This window comes from Fusarium sambucinum, chromosome II (assembly GCF_050947815.1).
Source record: "Fusarium sambucinum isolate potato_lamoka chromosome II, whole genome shotgun sequence".
NCBI lineage: Eukaryota > Fungi > Ascomycota > Sordariomycetes > Hypocreales > Nectriaceae > Fusarium > Fusarium sambucinum.
Genome location: NC_139293.1, coordinates 9,437,337 through 9,457,190, shown reverse-complemented (window position 1 = coordinate 9,457,190; position 19,854 = coordinate 9,437,337). Strand labels below are relative to the sequence as shown.

Here is a 19,854-nt window from a genome sequence, read left to right as displayed (position 1 = left end):
TGATGTACAAGTAGCCTGGCAAATGAAATTGTATTTGATAAAACTTGCAGCTAACGACGCTCCAAACTTATCATCGGGCATAGATAAGACCTCCATATAGTGGGATGGTGGGATGAGGTTGTTTTTTGCTTTATTGCGCCATCCTTACCCACGTCCCCTGGACCTGGACGCAACGCTCGCAACTTATCATTAAAATGGTGCCATTGCCATTTCATGATGCCGATTTCCCACATTGTGCACTTTCTATATCCAACGGCGTAAGAAGCTTGCCTCCTTATTCGCTATCTTCGTCGCGGGTCAATGGGAAGTAGATCCCTCTCCACATCTCCAGAGCACTGTCGCATATCTTGGCTCCACGTAGATTGCCGATCGTGAACCTAGGAAACCCCTCAACGTGGGGTTTTTTAATGTGCCGTGTTCGGATCAAGCATGCCATATTTAGCTACGCAGAGTGTCCATGCTGCTACGGAGCAAAGGAATTTCTCGGCACTTGAATAGACATACGCATATATTTAAAAAGCTCCGGATTGGACAAGCCAAATGCCGTAACCAACTCTGTTTGCCCAGCCATCACCATGGCCTTTCTGCAGCATTTCCAACCACAGCCAATGGCTGAATTACCCTCTAAACAGAGCATTTTACTCCTGCATGAAGTTGGACAGAGGTACCAGATTGAATCAAATGGCGAGATACCCACACCATCTCATGGGGATCTTTTGATTGAGATACATGCAATCGGGCTCAATCCAATTGATTGGAAATCAGCGTAAGCCTCAACATGTTTCCTGCTCGTCACCCTGATTGTTTTGATAGACCGTACTAAACGAATAGCACTTATGGATTTGGAATCCCCCAGCTACCTTGTGTGAATGGAAGAGAGTTTGTAGGACGAGTCGTCATTTCAAAGAACGGCCATCAGGGTGGCTGGCATCTTGGAGATTGGGTAGGTCAAGTCTATTCCGAAAACCCGGTCCGTGGAACAGTTGTGTTGACTAAAAAATGTCCAGGTGCTCGGTATTTCTACCGACTACAGAGACTTCAAGAAGGCCGCATTCCAAGAGTTCGCAATTGTATGCGCCCATAATGCCATACGCATTCCGCCCAGCATTGACAATCCTCTCGCCACTGCCGCTGTCGGAGTAGCTTACGTGACTGCTGCCCTATCCCTAGGGGTTTGTTTGGGTGTTGGCTTTAGTCGACAAAGCAGCACAGATCACCATAGCTTGCTGCAGATTGCGCAAGAGGATCCGAGTGATCTACCTTTGGACGTGGAGCCCGAAGTGATTCCGGGTATAGCACATGACTGCAGTCCCCGTCCGGGTGACTGGATAATGATTTACGGCGGTAGGTCCCTTGCCTCGCAGGTCGAGTAGCATGCCTTCTGATGAACAGAACAGCATCTAGCATCACAGCTCAAATTGCTATCCAGTTATCAAAGCTCGCCGGACTAAAGGTTATTGGTGTCGCAAACCTGGAGAAACACCGGCAGTTGCTCGAGTCCCTGGGAACCGGTAAGTAATACCACCCGGACCGAGGTCGATGCACGGAGGTCTAACGAAAATTCAAGATATCTTAATTGACAGGGAAGACCTCGCTGCAGCCTCGCAAGAAGTGAATCGACTACTGCCAGGGAGACTTCGCTTCGCTATAGATACTGTGGGTAGTGGTAGTGCAGAATGGTGCCAGAACGTCATCATACACAACCGATCGCAAACTGCCGGGACAACTGCCACGGACCTAGACCATAGCACTGGCTATATCAGGGATGAAGAGAGTCGACAGGGGCACCTAGTTGTCTTTACCGGTAAACCAAAAACATCCCATCCCGAGGTGACGATTCATCGTGTGCCAGTTAAGCTGTTCCATACACACGAACGCATTGGAACCTATCTCAGTGCTTGGCTCCATGAGCTCCTCGACGGCTCATTTCTAAAACTGCCCAGATCTGAAATAATTGATGGAGGGCTAGCATCAATTAATGGAGCTTTGGAGAGACTGAAGAACGGAGATGTGTCTGGCAGTAGATTGATTATCAGGACAAAATAGTCACGATATTTAATGTATAATAGGACTTTGTTATTTAACGTTATGTACTTTGTCAATCAAGAGTTTGTACTCGAAAAGTGCGGGAAAGAATGTCCAAGTGTTAAATTCGTTTAGACGATCACGATCACAAGGTTTCAACGTGAGAAGAGAAGGGGGGTCCGTTTCTGTCAGTATGGTTGCAAGCCTTTGAGGGATTAAGAAGTAGACTGTAGATCTCGAGCTCATTCGGCACTTATATGACTGCGGTGGTATATCAACCCAATTCTCTTTAGTTAGTTTTCGATCTACAACTGTATCGCGGCAATGCCCTGGATGGCGTGATCCAGGGTTAACAAAGCGCCATGAAAGTCACGAAACTATTTTATCTAGCGCCAACTCTCAAGACGTGGCCTTGTTGTCTATCCTACAGGGGCGAAAAGTACTATGATAATGTTGGAGTACTTTTATGTTTAAAATGTTGATAGTGGTTCGTTCAAGTGAGCCAGCTGGTTCTGTTCAAAAAGCAGCAACCACTCTGCCATATACAATCTCAACAACCGGCAATAGAAACCATGTCTATCAACAAACATGAAGAAGATAGCCGTACTGTAGCCACCGGGGACTTCACTGAGCGAAACATAGTGGCCACAGCACCACTCAGACCAATGCCAGCCTCAGCCGTAAGTTCGCTCCATCGCGCTCGACTGCGGTACAACGAAAGAGGAGTGAGGACAATGCTAATTGAGTAGACTGCTCTACCAATCGGTGCATTTGCGACAACTCTTACCACTTTATCCTTGAGTTTGATGGAGTGGCGGGGGGTCACAATAGTTAACGTATACGTCGCAAATTTCTTCTTCGTTGCGGTTTTTGGCCTCTTGATATCTGCTCAGTGGGAGCTGGCGGCTGGCAACGGATTATCCTACTCTGTTTACAGTGCATTCGGTAAGTTCAATTTCATAAGCCTCAGTTATCACTTGGCACAGGATAAATGCTAAACATGTCAAATTGAAAAAATAGGTCTGTTCTATGCAGGTTACGCTGCAATCTTGACACCTTCTTTCGGCATCGCAGAAGCGTATGGCGACGATGTGACACAATACAACAACGCTTTGGGATTTTTCATGATCAGTGAGTCAAGGGTTCTCCCGCTTGGAACCGTGATATGGTCTCCAGCTAATGGAATGTTTCTGAAAAACAGTATGGAGTGTCTTTGTCTTGACTTTCCTGATTGCCTCACTAGCCACAAACGTCGTTTTTATTCTGATTTTTATATTTGTCGAACTCGGGTTTCTTTTCGTAGCTGCCAGCTATTTTGCTATTGCTGATGGCCATCTCGCGGCCGCTACAGGATTGAAGCAGACAGGAGGGGTGTTTTGCTTCCTCGCAGGACTTGTCGGATGGTAAGTTGAAGATCAACATTGCAATATAGTGATTAACGCTGAGATATGCTAATAAAATCTGTACAATAGGTATCTGACGACCCAGTTGTTGATAAAGGACTCTATTGTGGAGCTTCCACTTGGAGATACCTCCAAGTATTTCAAAAAGGCACGGAAGCAGGAATAGTTTGCAGTCCCCAGAATGGAAACTTAGGGCGAAGTAGAAGACCAAGCGTGATCCTCAGGTTAATTTTAGGGGCTTAGACTATCTGCATGATACAGGTTGCTTTGGGTGATTAGAACTCTTATGATTGTGCCATACATACATTCTGTAAATCCTTTCTATTTTATCTCTAGGTGCGTCTGTATAAACGAGTTCCACAGATGATCTGTTGTCATATACCGAAACGTTATTGCGTAAATCACCTCAATGATAACTGTCAAGGTTCACCTCACCATTCCACCATTGCTAGCGTAGATTATGCCATAGTTTGTACAAAGATTGTGCCTACTAGCTAGCATAGTGCATACCATGATTTATCACCTTGATTATGCCATTAATTCGTTTTAGTCTGGATCCTAGTTCTTCCAATCTAGAACGCTTTGAGCGAATATTCTGAGTGCGTTTCGAGAACCCCCACGTTAAACCATCATTAGGTTTATGATGAAATTGGCTGCGGCCGTTCTCGGCACACGTAATTTGATCGACGGTAGGCGTCATCCAAGTTTGTAGTGCACTGCACGTCAGAGTAAACTGCACATATAAAATACTACAAGCTTGAATTACAGAACTAACTGAAGCTATTCAGAGTCCAATTCTGCACACACAATCAAGTTTCAATTTTCGTCCTCCTTAATATCTTCAAGATGGCTACTGACAGCCGGCATAATGAAGAAACTGATCCCCAAACTTACGAAGAATATAAATCAAAGTGGTCAGAACTTCCAACTGATGAAGCCGGTTGGATCGACAGAGCAAAGAAAGTTTCTGATGTTTTAGCAAAAGATGCGCCCGCGCGTGAAAAGGCCAACAAGACACCACGCGCCGAAGTCGCTCTCTTGAAGCATTCTGGCCTTCTGAAGATTTTAGGTCCCAAGAGATACGGAGGTGGCGAGCAACCATGGAGCGTGGGCTACAAGGTCATACGCGAGGTGGCTAAAGGAGATGGGTAAGATCTTTCTTCCCGCTAAGAATTTCACTAGTCATTTTGCTGATAGAATATCAAGCTCCTTGGGGATGCTTCTAGGATATCATCTTCTTTGGTCAACGACAGCGAACGTTGTGGGGAGCCCTGAGCAAGCTGACCGTATTCAAGAGTTGATTATTACCAACAACTATTTCATCGGTGGTGCCGTGAATCCCCGCGACAGTGATCTTAAAATCACGGCTGACGGTGACAATATCGTCTTCAATGGCTTCAAATTCTTCAACACTGGAGGCGTCGTTTCGGACCTTACTGTTCTAGAGGGTGCTTATGAGGATACTTCGGATCACATTTTCGCCTTTGTCAAGACAGAGCAGCCTGGCATCAAGTTTTCTTATGATTGGGACAACGTTGGCCTGCGTCTCACGGAGTCCGGCAGCGTGAAAATCGAGAACGTTGTTGTGCCTTGGAAGGATGCTCTTGGTTGGGACACTAGTAAGAAAAAGCCAGATCCCGCAATTTTGGGAATACCTTTTGCCTCCCTTCTTCTACCGACGTAAGTGCTTGCCGTCAACAACAAGTTGGGACCTCGAATCACAGTGTGCAAATAGCTGACATATCACGACTAATAGTATTCAGTTAGTCTTCAGCAACTTTTACATTGGTATTGCATGGGGTGCTCTCCACGAAGGCTCAGCATATACAAATAAGTCTACCAGAGCCTGGCCATTTGGCGGCGATGTAAGCGCACCCCAAAAGAATTGTATGCTCCTGATATATGCTGACTTGACACCAAATAGAACAAAGATAAACCACAAGATGAATTCTACATTCTCTCGACCTACGGCAACTTCCTCGCTCACTTGAGGGCCGCTACGGCATTGGCTGATCAGGCTGCTCAGGAGCTTGTTGCAATTTATAAACACTCAGGAAGTGTAGAGGAACGGGCCAAGGTAACAGCAACGGCGCGTGGCGAGGCTGCTGAGTGGGTGGCCAGTGTTAAGGTCGCGGCTACGGATACGGGTCTACGTGTAACATCGGGGATCTTTGAGCTTACAGGGTCCAAGTCTACCCAGAGTAAGAATGGGCTTGACCGTTTTTGGCGAGACATCCGAACTCATTCTCTCCATGACCCCGTTGCCTACAAAAATAGGGAACTTGGTCGCTATCAACTCCTTGGAGAAATTCCGGAGCCTACGTGGTACACATGAGAGTAAGCTTCTTGGTCCCATTGACTACCGAGGGTTGCCGGGAAAATCACTAGAACAATAGTATCGTTTATAATTTTATTTCGATTAGATATATGTTGAAACATAACAAGGAAGAACAGCACAATAGTAGACTGCAGCAAATGTGAGAAAGTGCAGGCTGCATATTGTTGTGCATCTGCCCGTGTCCTGGCCATAGCGTAAAAGGCCTGGGATGATAGTTGACGAGTGATCGACTCAGAGTTGTAGACCAGTGCCCTTAGATGCCTATTGCCAATAGAAAGAGCCTCTTACTACGAAGATGCGGGGGAGGCGTAGTGCATAAGCAGACTCTGTCGACTTCAGTTAACGCGACGTCGTCCACGGCGGCTGGTCACCCGTTTGTGAATGGGAATACGCGCCGGTGTGCCGTAGTGAATAAACGGCTCTTTGCCTGAAAATGAAAAACGCTAGTTAAAAGTTTAGCTTGTTGGAAACAATCGGTAGGGTTGACTAACGACCATGAACTGATTAATCCTTCGTGCTTCGTCTGCCTGTCGCACAAGCCCGGGGAAGCAATGGGCAACCCCCACAACGATGCAGGTGGACGGGGTAGTGTTGTGTTGCACCACGCTATTCGCGGAATTATTCTTTAGGTTAACAGGGTTCCCCCCAACCCCAGAATCAAGAGTTTAGACCCGTGGCTAAAAGCTGGGTCTTTTTAACATTAGCCGCCATCGTAATGCACCCTATGATGTTTGATCGAGGCGTGATCGTTGTTCCAATGCGGCCTGGAACAATAGTTGTCGACTGTTGCTTGAGGGGAACTTTGCAAAATCCCTTTGGCCACATGAGCGAGCTGGCATGGGCTTCTATACCGTGTAAGGAATGGTCGTGTTATTTGTCGCAAACACCATGTAAAATAAGGGAGCGGGGGCATGGCTGATCCTCCTAACGTAGTAGCATCGGCTCCAACCGTTCGGCACATCCGCCCGCGAGAACCTTGCCATGCTACCCTATCTCTCCAAGGATTTGGAACACAGCAATGGAATGTCACTCGAGAGCCTTGATATAAATATCTTTGCTCAAGACGTGACCCACAGATGCTCCCACTTGCACTCCAGTACTCTTGCTCTAGTATCCTGTTATCATCAAGAAAAGATACGTCAATATGCCTATCCAGGCTCGACGAGCGTCTTTCGAGCGCCAAAACATCTATCAGGATGTCCAAGCTGATGCAAACAAGTCAGGTGTCGCCGTCGAGGAGATCGTCACTGCCCGAATCACAGATGACCACTTGATCACCAAATCGCGGGAGGCTTTGAACTTGAGATCGAGAGCCGGATTCCGCATTTTCTTGTACATGGTAGTCATGGGCGCAAATCAGGCCGCGTAAGTTTGCACTACTTCTGCTCCTTTCTTAAACACAAACTAATTGTCGAAATCTACAGCTATGGTATCGATTGGGGTGTTATTAGTAGTATCAACTCTAATACCCACTGGCATGACTATTTTGGCTTCGAAAACAGCGGCCCAACCCTCGGTATTATTAACGCTCTCATGACTATTGGCAACTTCTGCGGTGCTCCATTCCTTTGTTTCGCTGATAAGATTGGGCGACGAAGTGTGAACTTTACCGGTTGTCTCCTCACTATCGTCGCAGCCTTGATCCAGTGCTTCTCCCCAAATGTCAAGCTGTTCATGTTTGGTCGTTTCGTCTTGGGCTTTGGAACTGCACTTTGTACTAGCTCTCAGTACATTGCGGAGATCGCCCCTCCTCATATCCGTGGACAGTAAGTTTCTTTATATCCCGTCTGTCGTCTGGCGTTCGTTTAACTCGTTGATAGTATTGTGGGTATCTTTGGCGCCTTCTTCCAAGTCGGTTCCTTAGCTATTGTGGGTATCATGATGGGCTTTACACACTGGGAAAGCGACTGGAGCTGGAGAGTTGCTTTCCTTATCCAGGCCATCTTTCCTCTCTTCGTCTGTGTCACCATCTACTGGCTTTGCCCCGAGTCTCCTCGTTACATGGTCATGAAGGGACAGAGAGAAAAAGCTCGACTTACGATTTCTCGATACTTTACTTCGTCTGAGGATGTCAACCATTCATTTGTGAACCTCATGATGTCTCAGATCGACGAGTCTATTGAGAATTCGACAGTTGGCTTCCGTGCTACTTGGGACTTTCGCGTCTTCTTCACCAAGGCCGTATGGTTCCGCACATTCATCCTTCTCCTCTACTCAATCTTTCAGCAGTGGAACGGTAAGAGCTTGATTACGTGTCGTATAAAACTCAAGCTAAAGCAATTTAGGTGGCGGTATCATTGGTCTCTATTTGGATCCGGCACTTCAAACCATCGGTATTACTAAGAAACTCGACGTTCTGGGTATTAATTTGGGATTGACCGCCACGTACTTCGTTTTCACTCTCTTTGGTGCCTACCTTGTTGAGTACTTCCGTCGACGAACATTAATCTTCGTGGGCCTGATCTCTATCATTGTCGCTCAGACAGCGGTCACTATCACCAGTTGGCGCGTTGAGGCGCAACCAGGAGATAAATACCTCTCCTACCTTACGGTCTTGTGGATCTTCTGTTTCCAAGTTTGTAGTGCCTCTTTCATTGCGACTATGCACAACTTGTACCCAGTTGAACTGTTATCTTTGCCCCTACGAGCAAAGGGTATGGCGCTGTACACCATGTTCCAGGTAGGTTGCCCAGGATATGCCGTGGTTTTTCTATGCTAATGATCTCAGGGTGCTGCCGGTGTTGTTCACAACTACGGAATTTCAGTCGGAATCATGTCAGTCGGCTATAAGATATGGGCTGTCTATATCTGCTACAACTTTATCCAGCTCATCATTGCTTACTTCGTTTTCCCCGAGACTGGAAAGCTGAACCTTGAGGAGATTGATCATATCTTTGAGACCAAGAACACCAATCCTATCAAGTTGAGTGTCAAGATTGCAGATGCCAAGTGGGCCTCAATCAAGGAGGACAAGATGCGCGCTCGAAATGGGACAATTGTGACTCATGTCTAGTTATGTGCACTGCAATGCGCAGGTAATCAGACACAACGATATTTTGAGCTACAATGAGACCATGAATGCTATGAAACACAAACACATAATTTCCTTTCCTATGTGGGTGTGATTCCTTATGGATGATACTAAATTACATCTTGTTGTTTGTCACATAGGGAAATTGTAGATACACAGTACCAAAATTAGTCCTAGGATTCAATCTACGTTTTACATATTGTTAGATATGTTCAATATGTGTAGTCTTGTATTTAGGTGACTGAGACATGGGTTACCCTGACCAGGTGAATTTCTTCGGTCTAGCTCAGTCTAAGCGCATTGCAGTCCGAAACGAAAACCCCCACATCCCGACGAAAAGCCATCCGACGACTGACTTGAGATCAGCTAGTTTGGTTTGTTGTATCATCCTAGACAGCGCGGGGTTGTGGATAATCTGGGTTGAGCGGGTAAACGGCTATACGGGCCGGTATGCGTAAAACTGATGTCGATCATTCGTGCGATCATTCGTTCACACAAAGGACGATAAATCTCGGTCTTCACTAGTCCGAAAAGCCAATGTTTTCATATGCGCGACACACGACATGCCCATGCTCGCTCATGGGCTAGATGGGTCAATTTGAACCTCCACTTTCTGCATGCAGGCTTCCTTCTGACAACGCATGATTAGTGGCACACAATTGTTCAAGAACAAAGAGAACTCCTCTTCTGGTACGTGTCGTCACTCCCCTCACGTCAGCCTCTACTCTTCTACCGACAGTCTCCATAACAATGTCTTCTCAGACCGAATTTGACGAGTCCATCAAAGGCGCCTTACCTCCAGACTTCATCTGGGGATGGGCCACAGCAGCCGCGCAGGTGGAGGGTGCGTGGGATAAAGATGGCAAGGGCGAGTCAATCTGGGACAAGTTTGCGCACACTCCGGGAAAGGTGAAGGATGGAAGTACTGGCGACGACGCGGTGAGATCCTACGATCTCTATAAGACTGACGTTGAGTGGCTACGCAAGTACAAAGCTACTGGCTATCGATTCTCACTGGCATGGTCGAGAATCATTCCACTCGGCGGAAAAGATGATCCCGTCAACGAAGCTGGAGTCTCTTACTATAACCGTCTCATTGATGAGCTTCTGTCCAACGGCATCACGCCCTTCGTTACCCTGTTCCATTGGGATATTCCCCAGGCGCTAGAGGACCGTTATGGTGGCATGCTGAACAAAGACGATTACACACCCGACTTTGTCCGCTATGCCCGTGTCTGCTTTGAGCGATTTGGCGATCGCGTCAAGAACTGGATCACCTATAACGAACCCGGCGTGTACTCTCTTGCTGGTTATGCCGCTGGCGTACATGCACCCGCACGATCAAGCTTCCGCGATCGCAACGAAGAGGGCGATAGTAGCACAGAACCTTTCACCGTGGGGCATACAGAGCTCGTGTCCCACGCCTACGTCGCCGATATGTATAAGCGCGATTTCAAGCCTACCCAGAAGGGCACTATCATGATCACACTACACGGCAATTGGTCTGAGCCTTGGGATGTCGATGATCCCAAGGACCAGGAAGCCGCCGAACGAGCACGAGAGTTCGAAATTGCGTGGTTTGCCGATCCTTTATACAAAACAGGCGACTACCCTGCTTCCATGCGTGCACAGCTAGGCGATCGTCTGCCCAAGTTCACACCAGAAGAGAGTAAGCTTGTTCTTGGCAGTTCCGAGTTTTACGGCATGAACTCATACTCGGCCTTTTACGTACGCCATCGTGATGGACCTGCTGATATCAATGATCACCTTGGAAATATTGATAAGCTTGACGAGAATAAGCAAGGCAAGTGGCGAGGTCCCATGAGCGACACGTATTGGCTGCGAACGACACCTTGGGGTTGGGCCAAGCTACTTCGCTGGATCTGGAATCGCTATGGCGTGCCGATCTACATTACCGAGAATGGCACCACAGCACAAGGCGAGCATGACTGGAAGCCCAAAGGTCCTGACGATGTGCTTGAGGACCCATTTAGAGTCGATTTCTACAAAAGTTACCTTACCGAGGTTGCCAAGGCGTCGCAAGAGGGCGTTGTGATAAAGTCGTACTTTGGCTGGACATTCACGGACAACTGGGAGTGGGCTGCAGGATTCTCAGATCGATTCGGGGCGATGTGGATTGACTTTGAAAGTGAGGAGAAGACAAGATATGCAAAGAGATCGGGGTACTTTCTAGGTGACTTCTTTGATCATCTGATCAGCAAGAACTGATGACGGCAGTCAATTCTTCTAAGAAATCGGAGGAGATGAGATTAGAGCTTATTTTGGTGTTGCAGAATAACGAATGTTCGCATCCTTCATGTGTAAGGTCACAAGAGCTAATTTTGGGCATTATTGACATGTAATATATAAATATTTGTGTTACCAAGGTAGTATTACCTATTTAATCAGACTGGCCTAGGCTGTTGTAGCGCTTTGGTTCAAGAGCATGTGCCTCATAAACCTGATTGTCGATGTGGCCAGCATTTCCTGTTGATACAATAGTCGTCTTCCTCGCCAAACCATTCAACTCGAAGCTCAATACAGCCCGAGTAAGTATAGCTGCGAATACAAACGAGTAGATGAGGGGTAGTGAGTCCGCGATTGGGATAAGAACAATGCTGCCAATGAGAACAGTGCCAATGATGATATGAAGTCCGGAAAACAGTCTGACTGCCATCCCAAGAAACTGTTGCAGGAATTGTCGATTCGGTCGGCGCTCAATCTTCAGGTCTCTCCCTTGGCCGCAGGGAGTCAGCTCAGTAGTGATCAACTGCATCAAGCGACTTCCCCCTCTGTTGTATCCCGACCTGGGTCTGACTCGACGGAAGGCAAGGGCGAAGACTCCAAAACTGAGTAGATAAAGTGGCAAGTTGAGAGAAGCCCACCCAAACAGTGTGGCTGCTTCAGGCAAACCATAGAGGTAGACCATCAATGGTGCTAAGGATATGGACTCATATGTGAACCGATAGACTTGATAGAAAAGGTTTCCAGCTGCTGTCATTGCAATGATATACTCAACAAGAGATATAAGGACCTTGGCAATGAAGTATCTCCCGTCTAAAGCACGTATCGGTATGAGTGGAGCACCGCCGTTACTTGCTTTCTCCAGGATCTCCTCATATTCGAATTCAGTAGGGTTTGGCGACATCAATCCAAAGCCCAGAAGTGTGGCAAGAACTGGTCTCCGAGTACTGAGAATACTGATCTCAGCCATGCTGGGTCCGAACTGAACAAGACCCGAAGGTAAAAGGGCCAGAAGGATAGCTGTTACAGCCATGCCTGCCATATTGAGTTCTCCATATTCCTCCAGAATACAGTTCATCAAGGCTTGTGAGTGTACATGTGCCCCATTTACATCAGGCAGCGACTCATTAAAGTAGTTCGCGTACTCCTCAGGGCATGCTTCTTCGAACCGGTGTTTACCAAATTGCTCGACAGTTGGAAACCAGTGCTTGAATTGGGATCGGGTTCGATCGAGAGCCGCAGCGGTTGATATACAAAGGCTGTTAGCAGCCAGAAGGTACAGTGCCTTCGAGGGACGCATTGTTGAGATTTCAGTGGTAGCGATCAGTTATTTTCGAAGTGCGAAGACGTTTATCCAAGAAATTGAAGGGAAGACTACAGATAAGAAATGAACGGGGCTTTTTTAAAAGAAATGTGTTGCAGAGCCAGCCGAAACTCTTCGGTAATCCTACAAGGCAAAAGGGACTTTGTTCTTGAAGTGACGGCTGACAAGTAACGCTCCGGCACAGCCTCATTAATGTCCAATAGACAGTCTTTGAGTCTGATCCTTGTTACATCCATTCTGGAGAATGATGTTTTAAAAGACAGGGGGGATATAGAGGGGGCTGAAAGGAAAGTGAGTAAAATATCTTCCCGGACCGTGTGTTCGCTAAATATGGGCGGCTACAGTACCCTTCGACGTAGTATTAACTGTAAAAATCTTGACATATCACATAATTGAGACAAACTGGGCAAATTGAAGGCTGGGAATGTCTGTTGAAACGTGGCTGATGGCTGCAGCCGCTCCTATAGAGTTGACATCCCCGCCTAGGGCGTCCGTCCCCGCACAGCCAGCTGTGCGTTTAAAATCACGTGACATCCGCATAGCCCCCCCCCTGCATTTTTATTTTCCTTTAATAAAAACTTATTTAATTACTATAAAATTTCTTAAAAATTATAATATAATAATAGATTTTTAAAAGTATATTATAAGATTTTATATATATTTTTAGCTTATAAAATAGCTATTTTATAAGGTACTTTATATATAATATTTAAAAGATTTTAATTAAATAGTAAGATAATAAATAAATTTTTAATTCTACTTTATATTTACTTTATATATACTATAATATATATTAAATTTTCTTTTAATTTATAAGCCTTTAATTAAAGCTATTAATAATAGTTTTTATATTTTTAAGACTTTTAATTATTTTATAAAGAAATAAAATAGCTTAAATAGTAAATATTTAATAATTTAATAATATTATAAGGCTATAAGGCTATACTTTTAAATAAGCTTTTAATAAAACTCTATATTAAAATAAAGCTATATAAAATAATAAGATAATAGTAAATACTTTTTTTTTCCTTATATAATAAAATTATTAGTAAAGTATTATAGGCTTAGGCTATACTTATGCCTTAGTTTAATAAGGAATTTAAGTAATTTATTTTATCTCTATATAAGAAAGAAAGAGAGATAATTATTTAAAAATCCTTCTTTCTTTTTAAGCTAAATAATACTATTTATTAATACTTATAAGCAGCTGCTTAAGTCTAGTCTATTATAATTATTTAGCTTCTTTTAATTTAAGGCTAAGAAAACCTTTTAATTAAAATACCCTTAGACTTTAATATAAAGGAAAAATAATAATTAAAGGTAATATTAAATATAATACTTAACTAAGTTAAAGTTAAATATAAAAAGCTATTTAATAATATTTAAGCCTTTATAGCTAAATTAATATAAGATTAATAAGAAGCTTTTTATAATAATATAAGTAATTTAAAAATATACTTTAAAGCCTTTTTATAATTATATTTACTAATATTAATACTTTAATATATAAACTTAATAGTTTTAATAATACTTTAAATTAATAAGATTTACTAATAAAAGTAATTATTTATAATTTATACTTTTAATAGAGATAAAAATATATAGCCTATATAAAAAATAATAATTAAGTATATAATTAGCACTTTAGCTTATAAAATTAAAAACTATAAGGATTAATAATTTTATATTTTTTTTAACTTAAAGGAAAAAGTATAATAAGAGATAATAGCCTTTTTTAAAGGTAAACTTTCTTAATATTATAATCCCTAGAAGTTTTTTAATTACTTAGAAAATATATATAATAATTAGTATTAATAAGAAATTATATAAATTAAACTTAAATATATTTAATAAGGCCTTAATAAGGAATTTATTAAGTTTTATATTTACTTTAATTAAAAGCTTATAATAATAAAAACATTAAATTAAAATAATAATATTAAGCTTATAAAGTTATATTATACTTTAAATAAGTAATTATATAATTACTTAATTAGCTAAGGTATTTCTTATAATAATTATAATAAAGTAATATTTTAATATTAAGCTATTACTATTAAGCTAGAATTATATAAGCTTAAGGAGAAGTTTTTTAATTATTATACTTTAACTTAAATATTATTTTAACCTAGGGTTAATAAGAATAGTAATATTATTATATTAAAAATTAATTTAATTTTTATTAAAGATATTTATAATAAGTAAAACCTCTATATTAAATATAATATAAATATTAAGCTTAAAGCCTAATAAGTCTTAATAGAGATACTTTAATAGTAATATATATTAAAATTATACTTTTACTATAATTCTTAAGGCTATATAGTAGCTTTATATTATCTAGGCTTAATATAATAATTAGCTAATTAAATATAAATTTAAGTATTTTAAGCTAAAGATTAAAATAATAATAATACTTAGTTAAAGAATAATTAAGGAAATTAAAGACCTTTAAGTATAATCTTATATAAGGGTTAATAGTTAATTATAATAGCTTAATAAATATATATTAAACTAGGATAAAACCTTAATTCTAAGAGATAAATATAATTATAAATAGTCTTTTATTTATAATTTTTACCCTTTTAAATTTATATTTATTTATTAATATATAAGTTAATAGTAATTATAATTACTATAAAGCTATAAATAAATAATTAATATAATACTTTAAATTAAACTTAATTAAATTTATATATCCTTATAAAGTTAAAATAGCTATAAAAATATAGTTATAAGGTTATTTAATATAAATAATAATATTATAAATTATATATATTATATAAATTATAATAAACCTAGATAATTAATAATTCCTTATAGCTTTTTATATTATTTTAAACTTATCCTAGGAGATAATACTAAGACTTTTATAGTTAATATATTATAATATTATAATTTATATTAAAAAGTATAAAATTATAATTAGCGCTATAAATAATATAATAATTTAAAGTATGAAAATAAGAATAATATTAAAACTAATTATATTTATTATAAAGTCTATTTTTATAGTATTTATAAAATAATAAGTAAAAAGTATATAATAACTAGAAACTCTTATTATTATTAGCCTTAATAAAATAACTAAGATTCTTTATTTTATAGTATTTATAAAATATATATTAAGGCTTTACCTAGAGAAAAACTAGACTTAATTATCCTTAGAATTATTAGACTATAAAGATCTATTTAATCTTAAGAAGGTATTTATCTTATTATTATCTTAAGGTATATAAAATTATTATATTTAATTTAAGCTTAAATTAAATAAAAAGCCTTTAGACTTATTATAAAGACTATTATATAATATATTAAAAGACTATTTACTTAAACTCTATAAATAAGTTATAAACCTTATAAATAAAGAATAAATTAAAGCTAGTTTATTATTAGCTATAGTATTTATCTTATTAATAAAGAAATTAAGGGAAAGATAATAATTCTATATAAATTATAAAGTACTTAATAAGGTTATATAATAAAACTAATATTCTTTATCCCTTATTAAGGAAATATTATAATTATTATTAAAAGTAAAATAGCTTATAAAGCTAAATATTTATATAATATTTTATAAAATATAAATTACCTTAAGTTAAAAATACCTTATAGTATTTTAAATATACTTTAGGCTTTTTAAATAGCTAATAACTCTATTTAATCTAGTAAATACTTTAGCTATATTCTAGAGATATATTAATAATACTTTAAATATATCCTTAAGTATTTTTATTATAATATATCTTAATAATATTTTTATTTATAGTAAAAGGTTATAAAAAGACTATATATAGAACGTTTATAAGATATTAAAATACTTATAATAAGTAAAGCTTAATTTAAACTTATAGAAATATAACTTTATAATAAATATAATTAAATACCTAGGATATATTATTTAAGTAGAAATTAAAATTAAATTTAACTTAAAAAAAGTTATTACTATTTAAGACTAAAAGCCTTTAATATACTTATAAGGATTATAAAATTTCCTAGGATTTATTAACTTTTATTATAACTTTATTAATAATTTTACTATTATTATAATACTATTAAACTACTTAATAAAAAAGAATATAAAATTTAAATAAATAAAAGCTATTTAAAATATATTTTAATAGCTTAAGGAAATATTTATTATAAGCCTTATTTTAATATAATAAAGGCTAGATAAAAATATAATTATAAAAGTAAATTATTTTAATATAGCCCTAGGTAAATACTTATCTTAGAAAAATAATTAAAAAATCTTATATTTAATAGCCTATTATTTAATAATACTTAATTTAATATAATATAATTATATAATTTATAATAAAAAACTATTAGCTATTATTTTATATTTAATAGCCTAGTCTATAAAGCTTTATAGACTTTATTATCTTTTTATAATTTATATAAATTATAAAAACCTTAAGTACTTTATAAAAGCTTATAAAATCTTAAAATAGTAAATATATTAAGTTAATTTACTATTTAAATTTAATTTTTATTTTTAATATTAATTAAAGAAGCTAGCTTTTAAACTTAATATACTTTCTTAAAGAGATTAAAACTACTTAAATATAATACTATATAGAGGCTAAGTCTTATAACTAATTAATATCTTTATAACTATAATTAATTTACTAAGAATTAATAAGGAAATAATACCTATATAAAATAAGCTAGCTATAAATAGAAATAGTATTAATATTACTTAAATAAGGCTATTATAAGGATTTATAATCTTTATTAATATATACTTATAATCTCCTTTATTAAAATTATTAATAGTATAATTATATAAGGATTAAAATAATTATATAATATAGTAAAAGGTCTAGTTATATAACTTAATTTAATTAACTATAGTATTAAGTAAATTTATTTTACTTTAGTATTTTAACTTTATATTAAACTTTTAATTATATATATAAATTTCTTTCTCTATAGACTTTAACTTAAATAGAGTTTCTTATAGTTTAAGCTATTATAGCTAAATATATAAGAAAGCTATTACTTAAAATACTTATATTTATCTTTAATAGTTTAAATAAATACCCCTAGTTCTATTAACTATAGCTTATATTAACCTATTATATTATAGAATATAATCTCTTTTATTATAAAGGTATTTCTTTTTTTAATTTTATAATATAATATATAAAGCTATTGCCTTTTTTATTAAATTTACTATAAATCCCTTTAAGGGATAAAAATATTAAAGAGTTAAAAAACCTTATAGCTAAATATAGCTAATACTATATTATCTTTAATTAAAGGTCTTTAGCTTATAAAGATATATTTTAGCTTTATTATTATAAGGTTATATAAATCTTAAAATAAAGCTAGGCTAATATATAATACCTTAATAATCTTATTATATATATAGTAAAATTGCCTTATATATTACTTAGCTATAAGGCTATAGTTATAAGATTAAATAGTATAGTAATATAGTATTAATATTATAATTATAATCTAGGTTAATTTAATATATTAAATAGATAATTAAAGGTAAAATAATTTACTTTTTTATTATTATTTTTACTTTTCTTTATTAATAGTTTTATTATATAAGGAAAAAGAAAGTATTTACTATTATTTTATTATTTTATATAGCTTTATTTTAATATAAAGTTTTATTAAAAGCTTATTTAAAAGTATAGCCTTATAGCCTTATAATATTATTAAATTATTAGATATTTACTATTTAAGCTATTTTATTTCTTTATAAAATAATTAAAAGTCTTAAAAATATAAATACTTATAATCTTTATAAAATTAAGAAATAGTAATATTATATATTATAAGGCTTAACTATAAGCTATTAAAAATAAAAGATAAAAGTTTTTAAAGACTATAAAAATAACTAAATAAATTTAAAACTATTTTATTAACTTATAAAAAGTATTTTTATATTAAAGATAAATATAATTACCTTTATATAAGCTATTTATAATAGTAATTATTTATAATATTTATAATAACCTTACTATAAAATACTTAGAAAAAAATATAACTTTTAAAATAATTACTTATAATTATTATTAAGATAATATATTATAAGCTATTAAGTAATTTTATAGGAATTACTATTATATTAAAGTATATAAAAATAAATAAAAATAATAAGGCCTATTATACTTATTACTTATTACTAATAAATACTTTATATAAATCTTAATTAACTTTATAATAAAATTACTAGGCTTAATAAAAGCTAATTTAATATTTTATATAATTATAATAAATAGACTATTAAAGTATATTTAGCTAGAGGTATTATTAAGTATTTTAATAAAAGCTTATATTATATAGTTTAAATACTATTAATAAAGATTCTATAGTTTCTTAAAATAAATTATAATTAATAAAGGATTAAATTAATTAAGTAAATTTTAAAGAAAACTTTATTAATTAATAGGAATAATATAGCTCCTATTTACTTCTTATTATCTTTAAATTAATAGTAGAATTAAATAAGCTAATTAAAAAGTTTAAATTATTTTATATATAATAATATCCTTTAAATAGTTTAATTAATTAAAATACTTCCTAGTAATATAATAAGCCTTAAATAATAAACTATCTATAGTAATAAGCTATAGCTTAAATAGATTACTATATAGATTTAACTTTAATACTATATAGTAGGCTAAATAATTTTAACTATTAGCTATAAACCTTAAAGGATAAGCTATCTCTTTTATTACTTAACTTTATAAAAGGTTAAAGATAATATAGGCTATTATTATATATTATTAATAATAAATATAAAACTCTTATAATTAATATTAATATTTAATTAAAAGATTTTATATTAAAGATTAAGTCTAATTTAATTTATATAATATTAAAATAAATTAATTAAATAAAATACTTAATTAAATAATAGCTAAATATAATATAATTAAAGTCTTAAATAAACTTAATATTTACTTTAATATCTTATTAAGGATTTATTTAAACTTTTATATTAACCTAATAAAATAAACAGCTTTAAATCCTTTACTCTTATAAATATAAGTAAATATAAGATTATTATTATAGCTAATCCTTTAAAAAGAAAAATTAAAACTTTAAAAATAATATAAAATTAAAGCTATTTTAATAGCTAAGAATATATTAAAATAAGGATAATACTATAATATATTAATTAAATAAAAAGGCTATATTAAACTATAATAATAGCTATTAAAGAATATATTAAATATATAGGTATTAAATAAATATAATATAAAATATAAAAATATATTTTATTTAAATAGCCTTAAATAGGCTAGAATATTACTTAAAATAATAAAAGACTATAGTAATATATTAGCTATAATAATAATATAAATAATAAAAATTAAAAATAAACTATATAAAACTAAGAATAAAATAACTTAAGTATAACCTAAGTATAATATAGACTTAATTAATATAATAATAATTAAACTTAAATTGCTTTAAAAGGTATAATAATAAATACTATTAATTAAAAACTAATTATTACTAT

The 19,854-nt window shown here is 35.4% G+C and overlaps 6 protein-coding genes across 6 annotated transcripts; 5 read left to right on the top strand and 1 right to left on the bottom strand.

The window, feature by feature from the left end:
- Positions 1–575: 575 nt before the first annotated feature.
- On the top strand, positions 576–2,046 carry FSST1_010075 (zinc-binding alcohol dehydrogenase family protein; the record flags this gene model as incomplete). The annotated part of the gene is made up of 5 exons (XM_083227108.1): positions 576–766; positions 832–943; positions 1,008–1,344; positions 1,398–1,511; positions 1,568–2,046. The coding sequence occupies 5 exons, from the start codon at positions 576–578 to the stop codon at positions 2,044–2,046; spliced, it is 1,233 nt and encodes a 410-aa protein (XP_083086036.1).
- A 551-nt stretch (positions 2,047–2,597) lies between these two features.
- FSST1_010074 (uncharacterized protein) lies at positions 2,598–3,594 on the top strand (the record flags this gene model as incomplete). The annotated part of the gene is made up of 5 exons (XM_083227107.1): positions 2,598–2,705; positions 2,775–2,970; positions 3,046–3,156; positions 3,227–3,428; positions 3,498–3,594. The coding sequence occupies 5 exons, from the start codon at positions 2,598–2,600 to the stop codon at positions 3,592–3,594; spliced, it is 714 nt and encodes a 237-aa protein (XP_083086035.1).
- A 680-nt stretch (positions 3,595–4,274) lies between these two features.
- FSST1_010073 (acyl-CoA dehydrogenase/oxidase) lies at positions 4,275–5,763 on the top strand (the record flags this gene model as incomplete). Its single annotated transcript, XM_083227106.1, has 4 exons — positions 4,275–4,576; positions 4,626–5,108; positions 5,185–5,293; positions 5,353–5,763. The coding sequence occupies 4 exons, from the start codon at positions 4,275–4,277 to the stop codon at positions 5,761–5,763; spliced, it is 1,305 nt and encodes a 434-aa protein (XP_083086034.1).
- Positions 5,764–6,910: 1,147 nt separating this feature from the next.
- FSST1_010072 (general substrate transporter) lies at positions 6,911–8,779 on the top strand (the record flags this gene model as incomplete). Its single annotated transcript, XM_083227105.1, has 5 exons — positions 6,911–7,131; positions 7,191–7,532; positions 7,587–8,002; positions 8,052–8,446; positions 8,495–8,779. 5 exons carry the CDS (start codon positions 6,911–6,913, stop codon positions 8,777–8,779), a joined length of 1,659 nt encoding a protein of 552 aa, XP_083086033.1.
- A 768-nt stretch (positions 8,780–9,547) lies between these two features.
- FSST1_010071 (glycoside hydrolase superfamily) lies at positions 9,548–11,026 on the top strand (the record flags this gene model as incomplete). The annotated part of the gene is made up of 1 exon (XM_083227104.1): positions 9,548–11,026. The coding sequence occupies one exon, from the start codon at positions 9,548–9,550 to the stop codon at positions 11,024–11,026; it is 1,479 nt and encodes a 492-aa protein (XP_083086032.1).
- Positions 11,027–11,198: 172 nt separating this feature from the next.
- On the bottom strand, positions 11,199–12,341 carry FSST1_010070 (uncharacterized protein; the record flags this gene model as incomplete). The annotated part of the gene is made up of 1 exon (XM_083227102.1): positions 11,199–12,341. The coding sequence occupies one exon, from the start codon at positions 12,339–12,341 to the stop codon at positions 11,199–11,201; it is 1,143 nt and encodes a 380-aa protein (XP_083086031.1).
- Positions 12,342–19,854: the final 7,513 nt, after the last annotated feature.